The sequence below is a fragment of the Somniosus microcephalus genome, chromosome 14 (assembly GCF_052327205.1).
Source record: "Somniosus microcephalus isolate GS21.2 chromosome 14, FLI_Smic_1.0, whole genome shotgun sequence".
NCBI classification, from domain to species: domain Eukaryota; kingdom Metazoa; phylum Chordata; class Chondrichthyes; order Squaliformes; family Somniosidae; genus Somniosus; species Somniosus microcephalus.
This window is the reverse complement of record NC_141000.1, coordinates 124258674-124280268: the sequence shown is the minus strand read 5'-3', so window position 1 is coordinate 124280268 and position 21595 is coordinate 124258674. Positions and strand designations below refer to the sequence as shown.

At 45.1% G+C, this 21595-nt stretch overlaps 1 protein-coding gene across 1 annotated transcript; it reads left to right on the top strand.

Annotated features, from left to right (window-relative positions):
- Positions 1–5540: 5540 nt before the first annotated feature.
- Positions 5541–20313, top strand: LOC147107899 (lysozyme C-like). Its single transcript, XM_086007285.1, has 4 exons — positions 5541–5783; positions 10146–10319; positions 17303–17378; positions 19863–20313. Exons 1-4 carry the CDS (start codon positions 5654–5656, stop codon positions 19927–19929), a joined length of 447 nt encoding a protein of 148 aa, XP_085863411.1. The 5' UTR covers positions 5541–5653; the 3' UTR covers positions 19930–20313.
- Positions 20314–21595: the final 1282 nt, after the last annotated feature.

Below are 21595 nucleotides of genomic sequence, written 5' to 3'. Positions count from 1 at the left end.
ATTATCTAGTTCAGGGCGAGAGCAGGAAACGGCACCGATACAGTCATCAATGTACCGGAAAAAGAGATGAGGGAGGGGACCTGAGTAGGACTGGAACAAAGAGTGTTCCACATATCCCATGAAAAGGTAGGCATAGCTAGGACCATGCGGGTTCCCATAGCAACACCTTTGATATGGAGTAAATGAGTGGTGTCAAAGGAGAAGTTGTTCAATGTGAGAACAAATTCAGCCAGGCGGAGGAGGGTGGTGGTGGATGGGGATTGGTTGGGCCTCTGTTCAAGGGAGAAGCGGAGCGCCCTCAGGCCATCCTGGTGGGGGATGGAGGTTTAGAGGGATTGTACGTCCATAGTGAAAAGGAGGCGGTTGGGGCCTGGAAACTGGAAACTGTTAAAGTGGCAGAGGGTGTCGGAAGAGTCACGGATGCAGGTGGGAAGAGACTGGACAAGGGGAGAAAAAATAGAGTCGAGATAGGAAGAGATAAGTTCCGTGGGGCAAGAACAGGCTGAAACGATGGACCTACCAGGGCAATCCTGTTTGTGGATCTTGGGAAGGAGGTAGAAGCGGGCTGTGCGGGGTTGGGGAACTATGAGGTTGGCGTATGTGGGGGGAAGATCGGTTATCATTTCCTCTGTATCAGAGGGGGGAAGGGTTGGGTTCATTGATAGAGCAATAGATTTTCTTTTACAGGATCACTGAATCGATTCAGAGATGACACCAAACTTGGGGGAGTGGCAATCAATGAGGATGATACCAATCGACTGCAAAGGACATAGAAAGGCTAGCAGAACGGGCAGACAAGTGGCAGATGGAATTTAATACAGAGAAGTGTGAGGTGATGCATTTTGGCAGAAGGAACAGGGAGAGGCAATATACACTTAATGGCACAGTTTTAAAGAGTGTGCAGGGACAGAGGGACATGGGAGTTAATGTGCATAGGTCCCTGAAGGTGGCAGGACATATTGAGAGAGTGGTTAGCAAAGCATATGGGATCTTGGGCTTCATAAATAGAGGTATTGAGTACAAAAATAGAGAAGTTATGCTGAACCTTTATAAAGCACTGGTTAGGCCACAACTGGAGTATTGCATCTAGTTCTGGTCACCACACTTTAGGAAGGATGTGAAGGTCCTTGAGAGGGTGCAGAGGAGATATACCAGAATGGTTCCAGGGACAGGTTGGAGAAGCTGGATTTGTTTTCATTAGAGCAAAGGAGGTTGAGGGGTGATTTTATAGAAGTGTATAAGATTATGATGGTTTTGGATAGGCTAGATGGGGAAAGGCTGTTCCCACTAGTTGATGGTATAAGGGCTAGGGGACACAGATTTAAGGTTGTAAGGGTTTTTTTTAGATCACAGAGGTTTCTCTCCCTAGAGGCCTCTCTCTCTTGCACTGTAAAACCTTGAGTGGTTCGACCCACTCGCCCCTTAGGTTCTATACACTGGACTTTGAGGCAGGAACTACAATGTAGAGAATACTCTATAGATCAGGTTTAATGAAAACGAAATGAAATTTTATTGCATAAAGGAACAAATTGAATGTAAGCCAATAAGGTACATGGGAGGGAAAAACAAATCATAATACAGGACTAACCAACATATATACAGGCATGTTATACTTTACAAAAATCATCTCAAAATGGGGAAACACACGGATCATCAAGGGATAACAACTCATAATTCATTATACCCAAAATGTCCACCCCCTAAGCCTAGCTAGATCAGATTATGAGGGGCCAGAAACATGCTCACCAATCCAATGAGAAAGTATAAGATTTTGAAAAGTCTGCGTTTTGATCCTTTCAGGCGTCCTGTCTCCACGTGGTCAACGCTGCGGGCTGCGACTCTCTCTCTTTTTCCTCGAGGTGAAGGTCACGGACAGGCTGGATGCTGGCAGGCCTGGACAGCGGCGTGGACGGAGACCACCTATTTCATCATGGTCAAATAGGTTTCTTCGCAGAGCCCAGCTGGTTTACCATTTTCAGATAGGTTTTCTGAAGGGCTGCTGTCCTTTGTCTCGTCAACGGCCCGGGGTTTGTCGATGATCTCCCGATGGTTACCCCGGGGCGGGACACAGACTCGAATCACCTTCTTGGCTGGTCTCCGGATCGACGTTCCTCCACGGTTCTCAAAAAAACAAGCTAGCTCAAAAGCTACCGATAAAGCTGCAAAAGCTCCAAGCTACAAGCTACCGATGGCTACCCCGGGACTCCAGTTATACTTTTCCATGGAGGCCCTTATCTCCCGCCAAATCAAGGTTAGTCTTTGTTTAACTTTTGGCGGGCTTGTAGCACGGCGGGGTAGTCTTTGTTTTTAAAGTATCTTCGGATGGCCGGTAACTGCCATCTCAGGTCTGCAACGACCCTGTATTGTCTTTAATGTCCTTCTGATGTCTTAAATGGTGCTTGATGTTCCCCCTATGAATATGAAACTGTTTCCATTTGTCTGGGTAAACATTTTGATGGCCTTTATCTACAGGCCGATCTGATCGGATCTGCATCCAATCTATATGTATGGGGCTCTGTCTGGTTTCGTTTTCCCTGAAACTGCCTTCCAGAACCTACTGGCTGAATCCACAAAAAGCTGTCTGGGGACTGCAGGAACCATTTTAAAGTGTCCCAAAAGCTGGTCACGGGGTCTGGTGGCCATATTGTGTGTCCCTTTTTCTGGGCTTCTTTTAAAACAGTTTTTAAAAGTTAAGGCCTTTTCTGCCAATAGACCCTTATAGGACAATGTTCAATTTTGCGAATTCTACAAGGTTTTGGGCAAGAAATACGGGGGGGATGTGAGAAAAACTTTTTAACGCAGCGAGTGGTGAGGACCTGGATGTGCTGCCGACGGAAGTGGTGGAAGCGGAGACACTCAATGTTTTCAATGGGAGACTGGATAGGCACTTGAGGGAAATAAACTTGCAGGGCTACAGGGATAGAGCGGGAGAATGGGACTGACTGGATTGCTCTACAGAGAGCTGGCACAAACTCAATGGGCCGAATGGCCTCCTTCTGTGCCGTATGACTCTATGACTGTATGACTCTATAAAGAAAACCTTCCAGAATCCCAACCCTATCGTCTTTCCATTATAGCTGCAGTTTTTCTTAAATTGAGTCGGGCGTCCTGGGTTCAGCCACATGACCACCTTCCAATTCTCTCATGCGTCCTGTGCCCTGGGCAGAGGTGTGAAACCGAGGCCCTATCTGCCTATTCCAGCGGCTCAGGTGAAGGCTGAAGATCCTGTGGTCGTGTTCAATGAAGAGGAGGAAGTTCTCCCAGTCTTCTGGTCAACATTCCTCCCTCACAAAGGAAACAGATTGAGCGAACCATTCCTTTGCTACGTGTGGGATGTTGCTGGGATAGAAAGATCTGTTTACCAACATAATAACAGTCACCACAGTTAAAGAAAGGAAGACATGCATTTATATAATGCCTTTCACAACCTCAGAATGGCCCAATGTCTGATACGGCCATGTACTGTTTGAAGTGTAGTCACTGTGGCAATGTAGGGAAATGCGGCAGACTATTTGCACACAGCAAGATCCCACAAGCAGCACTTCAAAAATTAATCCATTGTGCAAAGTGCGATCACTGTTTTGATGTGAGAAATTCAACGTTACCTACAAGGAGAGGCAGGTTCCCTGGGCCGACGGCCCCTTTCCTTATTCCACACTTTATGTTCCTAGGTGCAGGGGGTAGGAACAATGAACATTCATTTGTAACTGATGCCAATTAATGAGGCACACAGACCCACTCCATGATGCTGGGTTCCAACACCCATGGAACTGTACCCCAGCAGGAGGCAATGTCTTCGGGAGGAGGGTCGGGGGCAAAGAATTGAGTGAACTACCCACTCAATTAGCCCACTTGGATTCAAATGGTTAATCAGGATTGGTTCTCAACATAAACTTTATTAGATGGCAGCTTGCTGACATGTATATAGTGAGCATTTAGGACAGTATACCAGAGATATTGAGCATTTAGTACAGAATCACATGGATACATTGAGCATTTAGTACAGTCTCACCTGGGTATATTCAGTGCCTGGTACAGTAACACTGGATTTCACTTTGAATACCACCCTTCCTCATCAACTTTAAAAAATATTTTCTTATCCTTCTTGGGATGTGGGTGTCGATGGCAAGGCCAGCATTTAATGACCATCACTAATTGCCCTTGAGAAGGTGGTGGTGAGCCGCCTTCTTGAACCGCTGCAGTCCGTGTGGTGAAGGTGCTCCCACAGTGCTGTTACGGAGGGAGTTCCAGGACTTTTGACCCAGCGACGATGATGGAACTGCGACATACATCCAAGTCAGGATGGTACGTGAATCAGAAATGAACTGATATGGTTTGTTTCCAGAGGGCGTTGCATTGCCAGCACAAATATCACCTCAAAAATACCTTTTGTATTAAACACATTGGATTGCTTGCAAACAAAAATACATTTAATGTTTTGTTTGTTATGAGGGTGTGAAGAAACCGCAGGGAACAGTTACAAATAGCCTAACATCCAGTATCTAAATCACACATCATCAGGGAGTTAAATGACCTTTGGACACACGGGACAAGTTTAAATAATGATGCAAAGTCTTACAGACTTGTTCAAATTCAGTTGCCACCTGTCATTCCTCACTGGGGCTTGGGTGCTCTTGGTCAGGGGTCAGCGCTCATTACCTTCCCAAGGACCAATAGAGCAATTCCCAAACACAACTGGCTTACAATGCCCTCCTCTTCTGCTTGTTGTTAATTTTTTCTTACTTTTCCTTTGTCACTTTTCTCTCTCTCTTTCCCTCTCATTATTCCTATCTCAGTCGCTATATTTTGTTTGACTCTGATTGGTCCTATTTCCTTCACCGTCTTTCGCATTGTTTCTTTCTCTATCCTTTTCTTTCATTGGTCAGGGAGATAAGCCATTGGGCGCGATGTTCTCGAGGTCCCAGAGGCGACATTGACATCGCTGCGCCGTTACCGAATCAACGTCACAGCCATTGGCGGTGCAAATATAGCGCCATGTCAGCGGTGATCAAGAAAGTCCAATTAACGCTGTTCGCCACCAAACCTGCCATTGCAGCCTGAATCTACCTACTGTAACTTGTCTGCTGCAATCAGCTTCATGGAAACACCAATGTTCAACATGAGCACTGGCTCCATTTCTCTTCCACTGATCAGGCCAGCACTAATGCTGGGCCCTTTGTTAATCTGAATGACTTCAGACAACTCAGCAATCAGCCTACACTACCCTGCAATGTCCCAGTGATTCAGCTGATTGGGGTCTTCTCCTCATCTCCAATCCTCACTCTCACACGGTATCAGCACCCTCACTGCTGGGCTTTCCTGGCCAATGTGTCGTATCTGTATCTTGCAGAGAACCCTCTGTAATGTGACTGATGTTACTGTAGATGCCTGAATTGTTCAAACCTCACCCTTTCTCCACACCTCTACTCCAGGAGTAAAATTAGTGAAGTCCGTCCTAAAAGTCTTTACTCCCTCCCCTCGTATCGCAGTGTTTGTTAAATCACAGCATGTCATTCAGGAACTTAATCTGACAAACATAGTTTGCACTTGTTTTTTTCCAGTCTGATTAGATATGTGGAACTGATAACCACAGGCACGATCCTGTATAAAAGCTTGACTGTTACCAGACCCGGAATCATCGCCTACAGGCAAGATGAAGACTCTCGTTGTTCTCAGTATCCTGCTCACGGTCGCCAGCGCCAAGATCTTTGGAAGATGTCAGTTTGCTAAAATTGTAAAGCAGTCTAAACTGAGTCAATTCACCGAATACAGCGTGGCCGACTGTGAGTAACACTTTCCCTGTCCTAATTAAGCTGCCGAATGTAGGTGCAGATTGTGGCTGTGTTTTCCTCTTATTAAAAATAATTTATTAAAAATAAATAAATTGCACAATATTTATTTTGTAAACGTGCCAAAGTTGGATGTTTTGAGCATTCCATTCAAACCTTTTTTAATTTGAAGATACAATTGCCCATAAATCGACAGACCTTTCCATATCCTAAACCCTCTCTCTGCTCCACTCGCTCAGTCAGTGGGTAAATGCATGTTAAGTTGGTGGGGCTAGGGAATGCCTGAGCCTGGTCCGGACTGAGTACAACGATCTTAGCCAAGCGACAATTGGTCTCGAGGACGGAGTGGGGCAGGGAAAATCGTCCAGGGTCCTTACCCTTGATCACTGCCCTCTGAACTCTGCTGTGTTATGTTCATAGAATAATACAGCACAGAAAGAGTCTCTTCAGCCCATCGTGTCTGTGCCGGCTCTTTGAAAAAGCTCTCCAATTAGTCCCACTTCCCCGCGCTTTCCCCATAGCCCTGCGAGTATAACCAGTGATTATAAAGGTTCCTCATTAGTACCTTGCTTTTGCTTCTGTTTATAAAGCCAAGGATCCCATATACTTTCTAACCGCATTCTCAACTTCTGCCACCTTCAAAGATCTGAGTACATACACCCCCCACAGGTCTCTCTGTTCCTGCACCCCCTATAAAATTGTACCATTTACTTTATATTGCCTCTTGTCATTCTTCCTACCAAAATACATTACTTCATACTTCTCTGCATTAAACTGCATCTGCTATCTGTCTGCCCATTTCACCAGCCTGCCCATTACGCCCTCCTGAAGTCTGTTATTATCCTCAGCACTGGTTAGTACATTTCCAAATTTTATGTCCTCTGCAAACTTTGAAATTCTGCCCTATATACCCAAGTCCAGATCCTTAATATGCATCAAAAAGAGCAATGGTCCTAATACCGACACCACTGTATACTTCCCTCCAGTCTTAAAAACAACCGTTCACCGCGACTCTCTGTTTTCTGTCTCTGAGCCAATTTCGGACCCATGCTGACACTGTCCCTTTAATCTTCAGTTTTGCTAACTACTAAGTCAGTTTTGCGGACTTGTCTTAGAATTTTTGACTGTAGCATCGGAGATCAATATCCCCGTGAGTCACAAGTCCTTATGCCACTGAGAGTGTCTTCACTAGCTTTACAATGTAAAAATGTAATAATGTGCACAGGACAACTATTAGAAAGCTCTGTGCAATCAGGTTTTAAGCTACCAGAATTATTTCTAGCTGTTAGTAGATCTATCTACAGTCTTCAATAAGGGATAGAATGTCACACCAGGCCTCTATCCCCTTTTAAATTATTAAATAAATTGAACAATGTAGCAGAAATTATGGTAATAATTCTATCATCTATTTGAAAGGGAAAAAATGTCTGTGATCTACACCCTACACCTTTCTCTACAAACATCTGTTATAAACACAGCCCGGCTCTTTGTCTCCTTAAAATTGGTTTCAGTTTGGTCAATGTTTTCATGCTTCTCAAACCGGGATGTCTCTGGCTTCGACCTCCCTCGAAGACAGTGGACGGCGCACAATCCAATCCGCACTGGTCATGGACACTGCGGCCACCTGCTCCACAAGTGGAAGATGAGGGACGACCCGGAGTGGGACTGTGGCCATGAGTCCCAGACCATGGAACACATCACATCAACCTGCCCACTGAGATCTGTTGCAGGAGGCACCTCATTTCTCCACACGGCATCTCAGGAGGCCAGCGAATGGAGAGCCAAACCAGACATCCCATTATAAGCTTTGCCCATCATACGAAATAACAAGTTTGGTCAATTCCAATCCACTGCACTCAAACAACAGTTCTCACGTTCATTATTTTTTACACTAGAAACATAGAAACATAGAAGATTGGAGCAGGAGTAGGCCATTCGGCCCCTCGAGCCTGCTCCACCATTCAATGTGATCATGGCTGATCATCCAAACTCATTACCCCGTCCCTGCCTTCTCTCCAAATCCCTTGATCTCTTTAGCCTTAAGAAATATATCCAACTCCTTCTTGAATACATTTAATGAATTGGCCTCTACTGCCTTCTCTGGTAGAGAATTCCACAGGTTCACCACTCTCTGGGTGAAGAAATTCCTCCTCATCTCAGTCCTAAATGGCTCACCCCTTATCCTTAGACTGTGACCCCTGGTTCTGGACTCCCTGGCCATCGGGAACATCCTTCCTGCATCTAGTCTGTCTAGTCCTGTTAGTGTTTTATAAGTTTCAATGAGATCCCCTCTCATTCTTCTAAACTCCAGCGAGTATAAGCCCAATCGACCCAATCCCTCCTCATACGTCATTCCTGCCAGCCCAGGTGAATCTTTGCTGAACTCCCTCCATGGCAAGAACATCCTTCCTCAGATAAGGTGACCAAAACTGCACACAATACTCCAGGTGTGGTCGCACCAAGGCCCTGTACAACTGCATCAAGACATCCTTGTTCCTGTACTCGAACCCTCTTGCTACGAAGGCCAACATACCATTTGCCTTCTTAACCGCCTGCTGCACCTGCATGCTTACATTCAGCGACTGGTGCACAAGGACACCCAGGTCTTGTTGCATTTCCCCTTCTCCCAATCTATTGCCATTCAGATAATAATCTGCCTTCCTGTTTTTGATACCAAAGTGGATAACCTCGCATTTATCCACATTATATTGTATCTGCCATGCTTCTGCCCAATCACCCAACCTGTCCAAATCATACTGGAGTTTCTCGGCACCCTCATAACAGCACACACTCCCACCCAGCTTTGTGTCATCTGCAAACTTGGAGATATTACATCCAATTCCCTCGTCTAGATCATTAATATATATTGTGAATAGCTGGGGTCCCAGGACCGATCCCTGCGGTACCCCAGTAGTCACTGCCCGCCACTCGGAAAAAGACCCGTTTATTCCAACTCTTTGCTTTCTGTTTGCCAACCAGTTCTCTATCCAAGTCAATACCATGCCCCCAATCCCATGTGCCTTAACTTTACACGCTAATGTCTTATGCGGGACCTTATCGAAAGCCTTCTGAAAGTCCAAATACACCACATCCAGTGGTTCTCCCTTATCAATTGTATCAGTTATGTCCTCAAAAATTCCAGTAGATTAGTCAAGTACGATTTACCTTTTGTAAATCCATGTTGAATTTGTCCGATCCTGTCACTGTTTTCCAAGTGCTCTGCTGTTACATCTTTTATAATGGACTCTAGCATTTTCCCCACTACCGATGTCAGGCTTACCGGTCTATAATTCCCCGTTTTCTCTCTACCACCTTTTTTGAATAGTGGAGTAACATTAGCTAACCTCCAATCCATGGGTACAGTTCCAGAGTCTATCGAATTTTGGAAGATGACCAGCAATTCATCTACTATTTCTAGGGCCACTTCCTTAAGTACCCTAGGATGTAGATTATCAGGCCCTGGGGATTTATCGGCCTTCAATCCCGTCAATTTCCCTAACACCATTTCCCTGTTCAATGTGTGTTGTGAAAGCTTGTTATAAAATCCTAACTGCTAGTCTCATTCAAAAAATAGCTGAACCAGTCACAATTTTGACATGGTGTTAGACTTTCTCGCAAGCTTGTTACCAAGAAGACTATAAAATTAAACCTTTGCAACATATGTCACAACATAGGCTAAGGCTGTGGAGATGGATCTTAAACTCTTATGTATTGTGTCTGAATTAGAGGGTCTGTTACTAAACGAAAACCAGACTGAACAGCTTCATCTTTATCACAGATGCATGTGTTAACAAGGGTGGAATATAAACAGAAAATGCTGGAAATACTCAGCAGATGCTGATATATTTCAGATTTCCAGCATCTGCAGTATTTTGTCTTTAACACGGGTGGGATTGGTTTGGCTGTGATGCTCTCTAAGAGAGAATAGTCTTCCATCTCTAACAGTCTGGACTCAATCACGGTAATAGTTACAGGTGCCCATGAACTGAGCCCCAGCGAGACTCAGCACCACCAGGAGAGCAGGAGGGACAATCAGCAAAATGAAGTCCCACCTTGTACACAGCTCCAATTCCCACAATCACTGCCTTCCGCTGAACGGACTGGAGATAAGTGAGTGTCAGTATCCTGTTCTGTGCTGCTAGTTCCCTCTTTCATTCTTCCTCTCACTTTGGTCCCCCCGTTTACGTCTAAGTGACGGCGGTGGAGCGTGAGAAGCTCCGAGGAAATTCACCCCGAGGTTGCTGCAAAGACAAACCTCGCTGTAGACTGTCTCCGGTCTGCGGGGCGCAGTGTGAATCACATTTGTGTTGGTCGTGTGTTACAAACTACAGTGTCTTGTCTTCATTTTAATTTTAGGGGTGTGCCTGGCTTGGCACGAGAGTCGATTCAACACCGATGAAATCGGTCATCAGACAAGGAATGGAAACACTTGGTCATCAGACTATGGGATCTTGCAGATCAACAGTAAATGGTGGTGTGACGATGGAAAGACTCCGGGCTCTGTAAATGGCTGTGGGATGAAATGTAGTGGTACGTGAACCAATATAATATTAATCTCATATTTATTTATTTGCAGATGCAACTTAACGCAGAGAAGTATGAAGTGATTGTGAATCACTAACCCAGTTTACAGCTCGCCCGATTTTCTCTGTCATTGAATTAAATAGGAAAAGAAAATCTACGGTGGTGTAATATGAGCCGTTGATTCAATATCACCTGGGTTTTGCCACTCGATAAGAGTGAAAATTCCCCCCCTTGGCGTCTGTAATATACTTGGGTTGAACAGACGAAGGACAGAGACACGATGAGTTGGTAGTCCATGTGCTCGGAGTGTTCAGTAACATGGACTGTGTGCGCTCATCCACCAGTCCACACACAAACTTATCTCACAACACACGATCCAAAAATGTGCCAAAGTTATAATGCAAAAACATGTTCTTAAGGGCTACAATGTACTCACTCAGGTTTTATTTTTTTTTTCATTTTTGGTACCAAACTTATAGCTCTCTGCTATTTCTAATGGCGTTGGGTCGAAATGGTCCTCGAGTTTCTCGACAATGTTTTCAAACGACGCATCCTTTATTTTCCTTGGCGAGAGTAGGTTTGTTAATTATCTGTAGACATCTGGCCTGTTCACTGTTAGAAAAATTGCTTTCTTCCGTTCACAAATTACTTTATTTTGAGCTTGAACATTCTCATCTGCACCTTCGGTCTCAATAATGTTATTAACCTTAAAAACATCGCCATCTGCTCAATGTAAGAACTGAATGGCTCACAAGCTCGGTCATACATGCCGAGTCTTCCAATAAATCCTGTAGGCGCGGCCATGATTGTTCCGATCCCGTCGAACAGTAACTCAACACGGTACCTCTGCACATGTGAGAATCCACACTGCTATTGCTGTGTATACATACACGCGAAGGTGAAGCACAGACGATTCAGCTTGAGTTTTAACAGTAAAACATCGCAGAAATTCAGTTTAGGAGTCACAAATTCATCTTAAACGTTTCCACTCGAAGGTTGAACACTGTGTCCTCCCATGATCCCTAAAAATGGCTTTGGGATCCCATCTGTGGTGTATGTAACCTGTTCCACCTTGAGAGAACTACCTTAAGAGATGTACTACTTTCTCTTGGCTGCTGTATACTGTAATACCGGTGGTGACCACACCGGTATATAAGTGTTGTGTAGGGATTTGCTGGGCAGTTCAGCCCTGACCTCCGAATAGTAAAGACCTGTTAAAGTTATTCTTGTGGTCTGTGACCAGTGATTTATAATAAGCATAACTGGGACACACAGACTTAACAGTGGCGACGAGTCCGATCTTACCCTGCGGCAGTTTTACATCCAAGGCAGCTTCGTCCTCAGAACGGGCGTCGAGAAGAGGCATCCGCCCTCATCATCCTGCTGAGCACCATCGCACGGGAGGCATCGAGAACCCGGGTTAAAAAAGAAAAATTCTGACCACGAAGCCCTCCATCAGCGACAGGCAGTGATCATCCCTTCTACCACGGTGGTGGGTAAGCCGATCAGCGACACGAGCAGAAAGTCGGCCGTGTTGACTGTGGAGTGGGGGAGGGAAAATGGAGGAAAAAGGGCGGAGAACTCGACCACGGCCGGTGAAAAGGGCCGGGCTGCAATCGAGGCCGAGAGGTGCAGCGACTGGGGCAGCTTAAGGCACGAGAGCCGCGGAGAACTCAAACGCAGCCGGTGTAAAGGACCGGGCTGCATGCGGGGCTGAGAGGCGCAACAGCAGGGGAAGCGTGAATGCCCACAGGAACCGCGGGGGAGTAAAAGCAGCGTCGGGAAAGACCGCCAAGCGCGGGAAGCCGCCATTTTAGTAGGTGGGGGAAGAAGACAAGCGCGGGAAGCCGCCATTTTGAGAAAAAGAAAAATTTAAAAAACTTGCAAGGATGCCTAAACATGGGAACATTAATACCTTTGATAGCGATATCGAAGATTGGACCACGTATATAGAACGCATGGAAGTTTATTGTAAAGCAAATAAGGTACCAGATGATGAGAAAGCACTAACCTTATTAAGCTCAATGGGTGCGAAGACATACGGGCTATTGAAGCACCTTCTGTCACCAGATAAACCGGCGGATCAGACTTTCGCGAATATTGTTACTGTCCTGAAAAATCATTTAAACCCCACGCCGCTGATGATAGCGGAATGATTTAAATTTTACAGAAGAACGCAGCTGAAAGACGAAAGCAACGCTGAATTTTTAATTGAACTGCGTAAGCTATCAAAGTACTGTCAGTTTGGAACAGGACTAGCAGATGCGCTGAGAGATAAATTTGTGTGTGGATTGTTAAAAGAAGGAACACAAAAGCAACTGCTTGAGGAGAATGATCTTACGCTTGATAAAGCTGTCACTATTGCAGCATCGCACGAAGCCGCAGTGAGAGGCACTGCGGAAATGCAGCTACGGTCACTGGAACTCAGCACCAATCAAATGGTCTTGGGTACAGTAAAATGTTATCGTTGTGGAAAGACAACGCACGATCAGAACCAGTGCTGGTTCAAAAATCAGGAATGCAGAAAATGTGGCAGGCTTGGTCACATAGCTAAAGTATGCCGGTCAGGAAAGAAGACCAGCAACAAAAAGTCACCGCAGGAAAAGTACAGAAAGGTACACAAGGTGACAGAGAACAGTTCGAACGAACAGAAGTCAAATTCAGACTCCAGCAGTAATGAACTGGGTAGTCTAAGAGTACACAATGTTGGTAATGAAGCAGACCTCCAAACAATCTGGGTCACACTTCAGATAGCAGGAGTCCAAGTGAAGATGGAACTGGATACTGGATCGGCATTGACGGTCATGAATAAGCAAGATTACAAAAGGTTATTCCCACATATTCCCCTACGGGATACGGAGATTGTATTGAAAACATACACGGGGCAAAGAGTATACCCCATCGGGAAGATAGAGGTAAAGGTGGTCCACAAGGGCAAAGAAAGCCAAGGAATGGACTTATATGTGCTACCTGAGGGAGGTCCACCACTACTGGGACGGGAGTGGATTAGGAAAATAAATATGGACTGGCATTCCTTAAAAGCACTAACGGTAGATTCCGGTAAAAAAGATGTCAAACCTAAACGATTATCTAGAATATTGGACGATGCTAAAGAGGTGTTCCAACAGGGACTGGGAACACTGAGAGGAATTACGGCAAACATCAAGGTTGAAGAACATGCAAACCCGAAATTTTTCAAAGCCAGACCGGTACCTTATGCGATACGACCTGCTGTGCAAGCTGAGCTGGAAGGGCTAGAACGTTCAGGAGTACTGTCTAAGGTAGACTGGAGTGAGTGGGCCATGCCCATTGTCCCCGTCATGAAGCGTTCATTGAGCAACAAGCCGGGGGAACCGGGGAAGGTTCGCATCTGTGGAGATTTCAAGATCACTGTTAATCCGGTGCTTCACACGGTGCAGTATCCGCTTCCGCGGATTGAGGATATCTTCGCTTTGTTGTCTGGCGGGAAACACTTCACCAAGATAGACCTGGCGCAGGCGTACTTACAGATGGAAGTTGAGGAAGAGTCACGCCAGTATCTCACGATTAACACGCATAGAGGCTTGTACCGGTATAATAGACTGGTTTTTGGAGTGGCATCGGCTCCAGCAATTTGGCAGAGGGCCATGGAGCAGGTATTACAGGGAATTCCAGGCACACAATGTTACCTGGACGATATTCTGATTACAGGAGATGATGACGAGGAACACCTTGCAAATTTGGAACTGGTGCTCACCAGATTGAAAGAATATGGACTTCGAGTTAATCGCCAGAAATGTGAGTTCTTTCAGAAGTGGATCTCGTACTGTGGTCATGTCATTGACCAGGAGGGGCTTCATAAGTCTCCTGACAAGATCGAAGCTGTTGTGAAGGCTCCCGCTCCGGATAATGTATCCCAGTTGAGGTTGTTCCTAGGGTTGATTAACTATTAGCATAAGTTTCTGCCAAATTTATCCACGGTGCTGCACCCGCTGAACGCTCTTTTGCAGAAGGGAGTACCATGGAAGTGGAGCGAGGACTGTAAGAGGGCCTTTCGCAAAAGCAAGGCATTGATCACCTCAGAGGAAGTGTTGGCTCACTTCAACCCAACGCTGCCTATTCGTTTGGCTTGTGATGCTTCTCCATATGGTATTGGGGCAGTACTCTCACACAAGTTGCCAAATGGCCTGGAGAGGCCAGTCGCGTTCGCATCCAGATCATTGACCTCCGCTGAGCGCAACTATGCTCAGATAGATAGGGAGGCTCTCAGCCTTGTGTGGGGAGTAAAGAAGTTTAATCATTACCTGCAGGGCCAAAAGTTTACGCTTCTGACAGACCACCAGCCGTTGGTATCCATTTTTAACCCTAAGAAGGGTGTTTCGGTGATGACAGCACAGAGACTCCAGAGATGGTCCCTTTTCCTAGGGGCACATCAATATCAGATCGAATTCAAAGGTACAAAGCAGCATGGTAATGCTGATGGGCTGTCGCGCCTGCCACTACCTACAGAGGAGGAGGCACCGACGGTTGACCCTGTTGAGTTATTTCACTCGACCATCATCGAATGTTTACCAGTCACCAATGCAAGTATTGAAAGAGAAACCAGGAACGACCCGACACTGTCCCGGGTCTACGAAGTGACAGTGAAGGGATGGCCAGCACATGGTGATCCACTGTTACCGGCATTCTCAGCAAGACGAGACCAGCTGTCCGTCTGTCAAGGAACATTGTTGTATGGAACAAGGGTGATTATTCCTCCTAAGTTAAGAGAGAGAGTTCTAAAGGAACTGCATGAAGGTCATCTGGGGGGAGTCAAGATGAAAAGCCTTGCTAGGGCTTATGTGTGGTGGCCGGGTATCGACCAACAGATAGAGGATCTGACGAAAAGCTGCTCAGGGTGCCAAAAAGTGCAAAATGCACCTCCGATTGCACCGCTGCATCCATGGGAATGGCCTTCAACCCCATGGCAACATGTACATATTGACTTTGCTGGTCCATTCATGGACTCCATGTTTTTAATTGCGGTGGACGCACATTCTAAATGGCCAGAAGTGATTAAGATGACTACCACTACCTCGGAAAAGACGATCGCGGTGCTAAGAACGATATTTGCAAGAAATGGATTGCCAGAACAAATATGTTCAGACAACGGACCGCAGTTCGTGTCAGAAGAATTCCAGAAATTCATGAAGAAGAATGGGGTGAAACATTATACCTCTGCCCCATATCATCTGGCTACAAACGGGTTGGCCGAGAGATTTGTACAAACATTCAAAAAAGCAATAAAGGCCATGAGCGAAGATCAGATTCCACTACAACACAAGGTGGACAAATTCCTACTGGCATATCGAAACGCCACTCATGCAGTGACAAACCAAAGTCCTGCCATGATGTTCTATAACAGGAGGTTGCGGTCCAGGTTGGACTTGTTAAAACCAAATGTGCGGAGGGAAGTTGAAAACAAACAGTTCCAGCATATAAACAACAAGACCACTCGGAGTTTCGAAATAGGACAACCAGTGTTAGCCCGGGACTATAAAAACGAGAAGTGGCAATCTGGAACAATTCGGGCCAGACAAGGACCCCTGACGTACACGGTAGATATTGGTGAAAATGTAATACGGCGTCATGCTGACCAACTGGTAGAATCGAGAACAAGGGCCGAACCCATGGTTACGGCAGAGACAACCGTGGAAGAAGTTAGTGAACCTGAAGCATCTACCTCAGAAGTGAATGTACCTGATGATGATGTCCAATCCATAAGAGACCAACTAGATGAGTCACCCCAGCAACGAGAATCAGAGACCCCTGAAAGGCGTTATCCAACTCGAATCAGGAGGCCTCCTCATAGACTGAATCTTTGAACTGTTTTGCATGAAGTTGTATATATATATGTTATTATGTTATGTTAAATGGGGATATAACTGTTAAGCTAAAAAGGGAGGATTGTGGTGTATGTAACCTGTTCCACCTTAAGAGAACTACCTTAAGAGATGTACTACTTTCTCTTGGCTGCTGTATACTGTAATACCGGTGGTGACCACACCGGTATATAAGTGTTGTGTAGGGATTTGCTGGGCAGTTCCGCCCTGACCTCCGAATAGTAAAGACCTGTTAAAGTTATTCTTGTGGTCTGTGTCCAGTGATTTATAATAAGCATAACTGGGACACACAGACTTAACACCATCCTCGTCACCAAAAATGTGGGTAGAACGAATGGAAGGACAGAGACAGGATGAGTTGCCAGTCCAGGTGCTTGCTTTATTAGGCCAAAGCAAACTGAGCATGCTCATACTAAACCATGTGATAATTCATCACAGTGGCCTGGCTAACATTCTCCTGTCAACCAATGAGAAATAGACAGATTAACAGGTCTTCATCTCATTGGTGCTTGTGGAACCTTGCTCTATGTAAAATGGCTGACATGGTCACCGACCCGACAAGACTGATTGCATCCCAGAGCAAGCGACTGTGTGTAAAATGACATTGGGATTTCCTGAGAGATGTGATAAGTTGTGTTAAAGAAAGACAATTATTTTTCTTTCTTTCAGCTGCAAAGCGACTGAGATTGAGAGCGTCTGAGGCGGGGTGACACTGTCTCTTCTTCCCTCTGTGTTACCCTTTCGGTAACATTTTCCATGTACATTCACGCCTGCCCCCCGCCCCACACCAACACCCTGCTGAGATGGTGAATTTAGACCCTAATAATATAAATTACCAAGCGCCTTCCATCCTAGGCCCTTCTAACTCTGTGTCGGAACATACCACACATAGGACAGATTAACGGGCCATGTTCCTCATGGCAGCTTGTGGACCTTGTTGTCCATGTGGAAACCTAAATTACAGAGGATTACAGAGGATTACATAGGATATACGGCACAGAAACCCTGGATTTTAATGCCACAAGCAACAACATTTAAAGCACCCAGTACCCTGCACCCTTGGGACCTTTGTCCTAGAACTTTCAAAGGTCTAACTGATCTAATATCACATTTCTTTTCTCACTGCAGAGTTATTGGGCGATAATTTGCAACCTGACATGGATTGTGCAGCAAAAATAGTGGGCGAACAAGGAATGGAGGCCTGGTATGTTGAAGCCTCGATCTTTTCGATCTCTCTGAGAATTTGAGTGCTGAATTTGTAATTGAGTGATGAAGGGCTGCTGGTTTCTATATCGAGGTTACAAATACTGCAATGACACTGTGGACCCACACAAACAGCTCGCGATAAACAGGCATTTCAGCGATCAGTCAGGGTGTGTTATAGTGTATTACAGCAAGGGGTGTGTTATACAGTGTATTACAGTAAGGGCTGTGATATACAGTGTATTACAGTGAGGGGTGTGTTATACAGTGTATTACAGTGAGGGGTGTGTTATAGTGTATTACAGTGAGGGGTGTGTTATACAGTGTATTACAGTGAAGGGTGTGTTATACAGTGTATTACAGTAAGGACTGTGTTATACAGTGTATTACAGTGAGGGGTGTGTTATACAGTGTATTACAGTAAGGACTGTGTTATACAGTGTATTACAGTGAGGAGTGTGTTATACAGTGTATTACAGTGAGGGGTGTGTTATAGTGTATTACAGTGAGGGGTGTGTTATACAGTGTATTACAGTGAGGAGTGTGTTATACAGTGTATTACAGTGAGGGGTGTGTTATAGTGTATTACAGTGAGGGGTGTGTTATACAGTGTATTACAGTGAGGGGTGTGTTATACAGTGTATTACAGTGAAGGGTGTGTTATACAGTGTGTTACAGTGAGGGGTGTGTTATACAGTGTATTACAGTGAGGGGTGTGTTATACAGTGTGTTACAGTGAGGGGTGTGTTATACAGTGTATTACAGTGAGGGGTGTGTTATACAGTTTATTACAGTGAAGGGCTGTGTTGTACAGTGTATTACAGTGAGGGGTGTGTTATAGAGTGTGTTACAGTGAGGGGTGTGTTATACAGTGTATTACAGTGAGGGCTGTGTTATACAGTGTATTACAGCGAGGGGTGTGTTATACAGTGTATTACAGTAAGGTCTGTGATATACAGTGTATTACAGTGAGGGGTGTGTTATAGTGTATTACAGTGAGGGGTGTGTTATAGTGTATTACAGTGAGGGGTGTGTTATACAGTGTATTACAGTGAGGGGTGTGTTATACAGTGTATTACAGTAAGGACTGTGTTATACAGTGTATTACAGTGAGGAGTGTGTTATACAGTGTATTACAGTGAGGGGTGTGTTATACAGTGTATTACAGTGAGGGGTGTGTTATACAGTGTGTTACAGTGAGGGGTGTGTTATACATTGTGTTACAGTGAGGGGTGTGTTATACAGTTTATTACAGTGAAGGGCTGTGTTATACAGTGTATTACAGTGAGGGGTGTGTTACACAGTGTATTACAGTGAGGGGTGTGTTATACAGTGTATTACAGTGAGGGCTGTGTTATACAGTGTATTACAGTGAGGGGTGTGTTATACAGTGTATTACAGTGAGGGGTGTGTTATACAGTGTATTACAGTGAGGGGTGTGTTATACAGTGTATTACAGTGAGGGGTGTGTTATACAGTGTATTACAGTGAGGGGTGTGTTATACAGTGTATTACAGTGAAGGGTGTGTTATACAGTGTATTACAGTGAGGGGTGTGTTATACAGTGTATTACAGTGAGGGGTGTGTTATACAGTGTATTACAGTGAAGGGGTGTGTTATACCTTGTATTCCAGTGATGAATGTGTCATAGAAATTTTTCCAGCTCATCAACTTTCAGAAGAAAAAAGTAAAAATTTACTGGGCTGTGGTGAAAGAGCAGGGTCGTGGAACTAATTGGATAGCTCTAATACTGGGGGCCTCAAACATGCGTTAGACTTCTCAGTTATATATGTAAGTGACCTAACACTGCTTAAATGTGGTACTGACCGGAGAAATTATCGGTCTAAAAAGTACTAACAGGGAGAGTGTGGCATATTTTGTTACATTATGTGTTACAAGGAGCACTACACAATAGTGGAAATTTCACTGTAAACATTACTCTATTAATGTATTATAATTAAAATAAATCAGCCTACTGGTTTATAATTGGCCTCGTCTCACTAGCATGTTCATCAGTCCACCTTCTAGAAGACACGAGTTACACATGTGAGATTACAATATCCAGCACACACATTGAGCAGCTTCATTATTATGCACCAATCCCAGGTCACCGCATGGTATGACTAGATATTTGGCAGCACAGGTATACAGTGATAAAGAAGTCATTTTTCACAGTTAACAAAACGTGCAATAGGCTACATAACTCATGGGTGAGGCTGCTGAAGCCCAGTACAGGAGAATTTCTAGTGCAGTCCAAGAATTTGTAACAGGCACACACATGGGGAATGGCCCCTGGGTGGGGTAAGTGGGAGCGGCCGTATACTAGTAAGAGTCAGGACCTTCAGGAGAGGAGGGGGGGAAACTTTGAGGTGCAGGGATATGTGACCTCTGTACCTCACGTCAATAAATAATAAATACATTTATTACTTGAGCTCTTGTGATTCTCTCTGACTGATCGCCTGTGTCTGACGCTCTGGTTTTGCAGGAACAGCTGGGTCGAGAACTGCAAAGGGAAGTGGATCGAATATTACACGTTCTTATGCTTCTGGTAAAGATGGAGGAGATCCTGTTGCTCAGGCCCGCTCGCTTCAGACTCATCACAGCATGTGACGCTTTCAGTAGTTAGCTCTACCCTTGCTTCACCAGCCTCACCCATGTGTTATGTACCCTATTGCACATTTTGTTAACTGTGGAAAATGACTTCTTCAGTAGCTAGCTCTGCATTGCTGCGACTGCTGGGAACCCAGTAAGGAAAGGAACCAAAAATAACAACAGAAAATGCTGGAAAAACTCAGCAAGTCAGGCAACATCCGTGGAGAGAAATTTGAGTTGACGTTTCGGGTTTGACCCTTCTTCAAAACTGGAGAGAAAAGGAACTAGATCGAAGGCAGGGCCAGCTCTCTGTCACTGCTCATTACAAATAAACGCAAGCAAATATCAAACCTCTCAAGTGTTTCATTCCCATTGAGCAATCGAGATAATTCCGAATGTGAGGAATTTAAGCTATGATGAAATGTTGTGGATGTTGGGATCCAGTTACAGGAAACTTTGGTTTATCCGGAGGTTATATGTCTGGAATACTCGATCTAACGGCAAAAATCAGAAGCCGTTTTCTATCAGTTTTTTTAGTTCTCGTTGCTTTTTTTTTCCCAGTCAGGCACTGCAAGGTCTGTAGCTATAGCAACAGCTTCAGCTAGAGACGCTTGCAGCTGCAGCCGACTGTTTTGAAGCTGTTGCTATGCAACAGGGTTTGTTGATTCACACGGAGCTTTTCAGTTCCGTATGTTTCAACATTAACGCTGGTATGTCCAGCACTTTTGATGGTACGGCACCAGCTCGGTCCCGTCAGTGCCGGATATCAGAAAGTTTCCTGTATTAGAAGGGAAGCAACATTGAGGTGATCTGAAAGTTGAAAGATTATGAAGGAAACTGACAATATGTAATAGGCATTACAGAGCCCTGTAACCTGAGCATGAGCTGAATGTTCCAGACTGCAGGATCTTTAGAAAGGACACAGAAATTGGGAAAGAAGTGGGTGTAGCAATATTGATAAAAGACAGAGTTACCAGCAGCAGAATGAAGGGTTTCACTAAGGGTGGTCGGGCAGTGGAAACAGTAATGGGAGAGTTAAGGCACGCAAAGGGTGCAAGACTGTGGTAGGAGTTACCTACATAAGAACATAAGAAATAGGAGCAGGAGTCGGACATACGGCCCCTCAAGCCTGCTCCGCCATTCAATAAGATCATGGCTGGTCTTCGACCTCAACTGGGGGAGTGCTGCGCTGTCGGAGGTGCCGTCTTTCGGATGAGACGTTAAACCGAGGCACCGTCTGCTCTCTCAGGTGGATGTAAAAAGTCCCACGGCCACTATTTGGAAGAAGAGCAGAGGAGTTCTCCCTGGTGTCCTGGGCCAATATTTATCCCTCAACCAACATAAACAAAAACGGATGATCTGGTCATTATCACATTGCTGTTTGTGGGAGATCGCTGTGCGCAAATTGGCTGCTGCATTTCCTACATTACAACAGTGACTGCACTTCAAAAATACTTCATTGGCTGTAAAGCGCTTTGAGACATCTAGTGGTCATGAAAGGCGCTGTATAAATGCAAGCCTTTCTTTCTTTAACTCCAATCTTCAGCTCTGTGGGAGCACCTTCGCCACACGGACTGCAGCGGTTCAAGAAGGCGGCTCACCACCACCTTCTCAAGGTCAATTAGG